Consider the following 7370-nt stretch of genomic DNA (forward strand, 5'->3'; position numbering starts at 1 on the left):
TAGTTTCCTACAGCTATTAGGACCCCTTTTTTTTTTTTTTTCTTTTTTTTTTTTTTTTTTTTTTTTTTTTTTACCTCTGTCTGTCAAGCATTTTCCTGACATGTTTTTATGGGAATAAGCAAAAGGTCTAAAACGGCAAATGTCTAAAGCCATTATAATCTACCCTTTAAAACCAGAAACTAAAAAATCACACATTTACTTTAGCCATCTATGTTTCAGGACTACTAACTCTTCATTTATAAAGTTATTGGCCACTTAACGCTGACTTATAACAGCATGTGCTAGTAATGTGAAAATCAAAACAGCTTTTTTCATTAAATTAGAAAGCTACAATAGCCAAAATGAGAGTGTTATTATGGCTGAGATGGCAACCCCTTTTCTCTCTCCGCACATTATTCTAGATGGTGATGGTTAGGGAATGAAGTGTCACTGATACTGAAGGGGGAAACTTAATGAACATGTAAAAGATCTCTCACTTAGGAAAGCTGATATCGCTGAGGGGGAAGTAGCGTTGGCTCCCTCCTCTGAAAACAATACACGCAAAATTCAGCGTACTCACAAGGTAATCCTTCTGTTCATTGATGCCAGAGGAGAACTTTGGTCAAGATGATGATACTCTCAATTAGATTTAGTTATGAGGTGTAACATAGACTGTTCGATAATAACTTTCATTAATAAACAGTATGTAATGCTTAACAGATCATTTGTAAATATATATTCACATAGCTAGAAGTATGAGATAATGTGCTTGTTAATGTTTACTAATGAACTTATTAAACACAACCTAATAATTAACAGATCATTATTTAATGTAAATTAAAATGCTTTTAAAATGCTTAACATCCAGTTCATATCATCATGCACTTTTCAAAAATCTAAAGGATTTTAACAGAAATTTGTTAATGTACTTTCAAATGCTAACAAATGTCAATAAAGTTCAGTTCACATATTACCTAACATTGTAAAATGTGGTGAAAAAAATAGCTTAATTAGTAATTTTAAGCACATCACAAACTATTCATGTTAACATATTCACTCAATCACAGTCTGTAAAGGTCACATATGTGACCATGGACCACAAAACCAGTCATAAGGGTCAATTTTTTGAAATTGAGATTTATACATCATCTGAAAGCTGAATAAGCTTTCCATTGATGTATGGTTTGTTAGGACAATGTTTGGCCGATATACAACTATTTGAAAATCTGGAATCTGAGAGTGCAAAAAAATCTAAAAATTGAGAAAATCGCCTTTAAAGTTGTCCAAATGAAGTTCTTAGCAATGCATATTACTAATCAAAAATTAAGTTTTGATATATTTATGGTAGGAAATTTACAAAATATCTTCATGGAACATGATGATGATTTTTGGCATAAAAGAAAAATCGATAATTTTTGACCCATACAATGCATTGTTGGGTATTGCTACAAATATACCCGTGCTACTTATGACTGGTTTTGTGCTCCAGGGTCACATATTTGGTCTGTGTTTGTTGTGTAGTATTCTATTGTTTACACATCTTTACAAATCATTTATTAATCATTTGTTCATGTTTTTGCATTACCCGATCTAGTTGAAACTATTCATCATTTGTAAATGTTTATAAACGTTTACTAATAATTAGTACCTTTACGAGCAGTCATCTCTGGCAAAAAAAAAAAAAGAGTCCCGAATGACCTGAATTCATCCTATTTACACACCTTTACAAATATTCATTAATCATTTGCTCATGTTTTTGTTCAAGTTAAGACTAGTCATCATTTGTAAATGTTCATGAATGTTTACTAACCTTTACGGGCATTGGACTTTTAGCTGCTGTAACAACATTTGTGTTAAGGGGTGGTGGTTAATTAAATTTAGCTAAATGCTTGCTAAAGTCATAACACAAGTTGTAATTTGGTTGCAAATCATGTTGTTATTGTCTCAACACTTATATCAGTATACTACTGTATATACAGTCAAACCAAAAATCATTCAGACACCAGATATAATTTTTTTATATATTTTTTTTTACTAGTGGGTGCAGGACACTATAGTTCATTTATGTAAGTGAGGATAGCAAAATAAAGTAAACTGTGACATATTATTAAAAATTCATCATACAGTGCACTAAAATTGATAAAAAATTTGGGACCAAAAATTCAGACACTTTGACCGGACTATGTTGTGCTTAAGTGTTTTTCTTTAATTGCTAATGCAACCTTTTTACACCACAGACTGAACAAAATTAAGTATTGCTTGGTAATTGGTTGACCTAAACTGGTGTTATCTAATTGTGTACTTACATTTAACAGCTGACAGCTATTCAAGCTAATTCATTTGTGAGACAGTCTAACAGAAGGATGGCATCATCAAGATGAATTTGTTCTGACACAGTTTAACTCTGAGTTCTTGTCACCATTTTCGAAACTATAGTGATAATGTGAAAAATGAAGGTGTCTGAATGATTTTTGGTTTGACTGTAATTAAACAGGATATTCCTTGAATCACTCATCAACAAGAGAAAACAAATCAGTTAAAAAAAAACATACTTATTAATTTATCAATATTTTGTAATATAAACAGTGTTTCCTTATAGTAATCAAATTTACCCCTGTACACTGTTGACCCCATTAACCAACCCTTAAACCTACCCATACCACCAAACCTGTCCTTAACCCTGCCTGTATCACAACTCAGTAGCTTTTAATCATTGCATAACATCTGTTAAAATCATTTGTAAATTTTTGAATTGCATGAGATACACAAAATAGCTCAAATGTATTTATAAAAAATAAAAACACGAAATGTACTAATTGTTATGTTTGGAACTACTACTACTACTACTACAGTTCATTGTCAATGACAGAAATGGCATTTTAATCAAGAATTGGCACAAAAGCTTCTGGTATTATCTGTTAAAATTCCTGTTACAGTGTAGATTATTGGAGCATGTTTTACTAGAAAATACAATTTTGGTATTTCCCCTTCAAAAGTTCTTGTTTAATTCAATGTGTTGCTTGCAATTTCTTTGTAATTGTTTGTGAAATCTACTAGCAATTTATGACAAACAAATTGTTTGTACACCGATTTTTTTTTTACACACATTTACAACAACACTAGATTCTAATGGACCAAAGTTCTCCTTCAGTAGTGACAGCGTCACCAGACTTGAGCCCTATAGTATGTACTTGAGCAATAGTAAAATAAATGCAACCTTTAATTTGAAATTATATTTTACAAAAACACATTATATGCTGCTACCATTGAAGTGTCATACTCAGCCCTGACTCAGCATGCATTATTGACAGCAAACACTAGGGGGCATTTACCTGTTACATTAATGGGAACGATGCATGAGTTGATGACTTGAGAGTCCGTCTTCATCTTCTCCTCTGGGGTGGGCAGTGGTAAGATTCCAGCCCAGTTGGTCTGTTTGTCCAGCATTGAGGGCACATTCGGGATCGGGCACTTCGGCCAGTGGCCCAAAGCCACCACCTCTGAATCTGAATCCACTGGAGGAGCAACCTAGAAGAACATTACGGTGATGAATATGAGGTTACTGAGGTTGGCAAAGCTTTTATAGATGTATCTAACAAATCAATGATGGTTCCACTTGCTTTAATCCTTAAGACCCCATGAATTCACTTGATAAGTGCAGTTTATGTTTCTAAATTGGCATATTTCCAATTGGAAGAGGAAGTTGGGCTGTTTTTCTTATAAATAGCCAATGGTCTTGGTTCGATTTGTTACAGCACCTGGATACGTCATTATTGCTTTTGGTTCATTTTTCCTGGAAAAGAAGACACAATTTTCAATTTGTACATATGCTAAAAGTTACATTTAGCACTTAATGCAACTTTAACTTGTGTGCAGTATACTTCAGTGCTAACAGACATAGACGAAAAACCCTTTCTATTTTGAAATCAAAATCTATTTTGATTTCATGAGGTCTGTGAAAAAGTGGAACAACATACTTAAAATTGGATCAAATTTACATTTTTAGTTCTACATGCACATGCATAAAGAAGCACTGAAACATGTAAAGTAAATAGCAATGGAGATGCATTAGTGTACAACAGTTTCAAGAAAAAGTTATAAGAATTTAAACAAATGCATATTCTCATGAAGTATACAACACAACACAAGTTCAATTCCTTCTTTTCAGCTGTCACTCACAGAACCAGCTGAAGTACACTTGCTAAATCCTGTCAGATAGTTAACTTAGCAGTTAATCTAATCAGTTAACTTACCTTGTGGAGTTTACGGAGTGTTAACTAAAGAGGTTTGGAGAGTTTAGTGGCTGTCACCCAGCCACATATGAACATGCACAGTGTTAAAGCGAGCTGTGATATTCAGTCTTTGTGTGTCCTTTTCCCAGCCGGCCAATGAGGATCTCACAATAAACAGCAGCCAAAAAAAAAAAATGTGTTACCACGGAAACTTCTCCCAAAACCAGAAGAGGACGAAAAGAAAGAGGGAAGCGCCACAAAAACAGACGGACTGAATCAAAGGGAGTTTATGACCATTTTGTTTGCCGGCACTGAAATGAGGGGCAAGGGGTGAAGTGGAGTTTTGAAAAACACGGGATCAAAGCAGGAAAAAAAGAAAAGAAAAAAAGGAGTGTATGGAGCCAAAATGGCCAGGAGAGGAGGGAACGTAAGGGGCTGGGAAAGAGCCAAATGTGACGGTTTGATTTCTCCATCTGGCTCGTGTTCAAAAGCTATTTTGATTAGAAAAGAAACGAGACATCAGGGGAATGAAAGAATGCCATTCATGAAGTTCAGCAGCAGAAAGAGAGAAACACAGATCGTAAAGGAGCACGAGGAAACCAGAGAAAGTGAACCTTATAATATGTCTACAACACCTATGTCTAGAGTCCAAAATGAAACTTTTGGCAATCTTGCAATGGCAAGTGATTAAAAAACAAGTCAATAAAAATATAAATAAATAAACAACATTAAAAATAATAATAATACTGTTTTTATATATAAATAGAGAGTGAGACATTATTGTAAAGTTTGAACATAATAAAATAATAGCAATAATAATATATATTTTTAAATATAAAATAATTAGCAAATAATGACAGTGTTTATTTTTCCATATTCATTGCAACCACACAGGATGAGCCAGTATGAATACGCAAAACTGCACAAAAATATAAACCATGTGATTTTGTTCCTCATTTTTTCATTAGTGTCCCATCTATTCCATTATTATGTGTCACTAAATTAATTTCTAGAGGAAAACTTGCAGCATAAAAAATCTTGTACTGGTTGTGTTGATGAGAGATTAGATAATCTTACTTTATATTATATATTACTTTATATAACTTAATATATTATATTGTATTATATTGTTTCTTAATTTTACTTAAAAGCATGCATTATGTTGCCAAAACCCATCACAGCCAGTAACTTTAAAAAATTAAGCTATTTTTTTTTTATTTTTTTTACTTTAAATTGATTTTGGACCCTAAATATGCCTTAAAATGGATCAGAAAAGACAAGCAACAGCAAGTGACAAGTGAAGAGAAAATTTCAAAAGGGAACTTATGACAGAGTGTTCGCTCTTTAAAGCATCTATCTTGGAGTCAGTCACTCAGGCAGGGGTTTGTGGGTAAGCCACAGTGCCGGGAGCTGATGGGCAATTATATTTTTCTGCCACAGACACACACACACACACACACACACACACACACACACACACACACACACACACAGAGTCAGACAGCAGCTCTACCCTGGAAACCCTGTCATTAAGAAACCTCAGACCTGCGCACTTCCGTGTGTGTGTGTGTGTGTGTGTGTTTCCCGTAGACATTCTTCACATAGTATTTCAGGAGCATAATGCTGGAGAGGCTATGAGAAGGGCAGTGCTTTATTAGTCTGTGCTAGTGTTGATTTATACAGCATTACCAGGGTCAGAAACGAGGGCAAAGATAATGAAGATAATTCAAAGTGACTTGTATATGCAAAAACATATGGAAGCCCATTTCCATATGTTATTAAAAAAAAAAGGTAAATTGAGACATTTTATCTCACAATTCTGAAAAGAAGTTCTGGGGCCTCATTTATAAAAAGCTGAGAAGAAAAACTTTTGAACGTTAGTGTATGCTCTTATAAAGGTCAAAAATGCCCCTGAAAATCACTTCACACACATTTTCCATAATTCAGATTTGCACACATATGCACAGAAGATCATCATTTTGACACTGGCATATCCAGATGAAAGTTCAGGCATACTGCTGATGTTAGAAGGTAGTAGCATCAGAAGAGAAGTTTTAAAGAATTATAGATATTAGACAAACACAAAGTCCTGTTAAGATTTGGTTTACACTCAGAAGTTAACAATATCTGATTATACGTTTATAATAAAACTTATGTGTGTTAAATAACATTAACACAGACGTGTTTTGAAGGTTCTACCAAACCAAATCTTATGTAAGATGTTCTGTTAAACCACTGATCTGGAAGCAGTTTTGGCCTCATCCCTATGATTATGATTTGATTAGGGATGTAAAACTGTTTCCAGACCAGCGTGAACATAGGATTTAGGAGACATTTGGGGGTAAAATACCTTTCTGCTCCATGGGGAAAAATGACAACACTCAGTAGGGGAGGAGGACCGGGTGCTTTGGAACTACAACACATACAAACACAAAAATGGACATGAATATGAGGATGAACATAGACACAGAAATGAACACAATGAGGCTGCATCTGCTTCCTGGAACTGAAAGAACAGCCGTGATTCACTGTGCTTGTCAAAAAACAACATGATAATATAGATTTAGGTGATTATATATAATTAAAAAGACGTCCTCAGTTCTGCAGCACTGAAACATTTACAACACCTAATTCACATACATTATGGCCAGAAGTGATGATTTAAAGTTAAAATGCCTTAAAGGGGTCATATGATGCTTTTTTAAAGATCATTATTTTGTGTATTTGGTGTAACAGAATATGTTGACATGCTTTAATGTTCAAAAAAACACATTATTTTTCAAATACTGTACATTATTGTAGGTCCTCTATGCCCCGCCTCTCTCAAATGCTTCGTTTTCTACAAAGTCCCTCCTTCCGACGAGCGCAGTCTGCTCTGATTGGCCAGCTGACCCAGTGCATTGTGATTGGCCGAACACCGCAAGCACTCGTTGGAAATATAGGGGCGTCCCTTACCATAATCGCGAGCTTCATCTTTCAAAATAAATGTAAAGACAGTATATAATTTCATTAGTTGAAAACTTGAAATCGCATCATATGACCCCTTTAATGTTGGATTTTTTTCTTTTCTGTTGATGGACTGGAGTGATTTGGATTACTTGTGGATTATTGTGATGTTTTTATCAGCTGTTTGGACTCTCATTCTGACGGCACCCATTC

At 34.4% G+C, this 7370-nt stretch overlaps 1 protein-coding gene across 8 annotated transcripts in view; it reads right to left on the minus strand.

Moving 5' to 3' along the window:
* nhsa (Nance-Horan syndrome a (congenital cataracts and dental anomalies)) overlaps positions 1 to 7370 on the minus strand; it is a 111865-nt gene that overhangs the window by 8388 nt on the left and 96107 nt on the right. For 2 of the 8 annotated variants that reach the window (XM_016454655.1, XM_016454653.1), the window contains 3 exons: positions 6562 to 6624; positions 3312 to 3507; positions 477 to 524 (listed from right to left, as the gene is read on the minus strand). In XM_016454655.1, coding sequence (XP_016310141.1) covers positions 477 to 524; positions 3312 to 3507; positions 6562 to 6624 — 307 coding nt within the window. Of the gene's footprint in view, positions 1 to 476; positions 525 to 3311; positions 3508 to 4232; positions 4882 to 6561; positions 6625 to 7370 lie in introns of those variants that run through there. The other 6 variants (XM_016454659.1, XM_016454657.1, XM_016454658.1 and 3 more) reach the window with 4 other exon arrangements.

This window comes from Sinocyclocheilus anshuiensis, unplaced genomic scaffold (genome assembly GCF_001515605.1).
Source record: "Sinocyclocheilus anshuiensis isolate Anshui unplaced genomic scaffold, SAMN03320099.WGS_v1.1 scaffold67, whole genome shotgun sequence".
In the NCBI taxonomy this organism is placed as follows: domain Eukaryota; kingdom Metazoa; phylum Chordata; class Actinopteri; order Cypriniformes; family Cyprinidae; genus Sinocyclocheilus; species Sinocyclocheilus anshuiensis.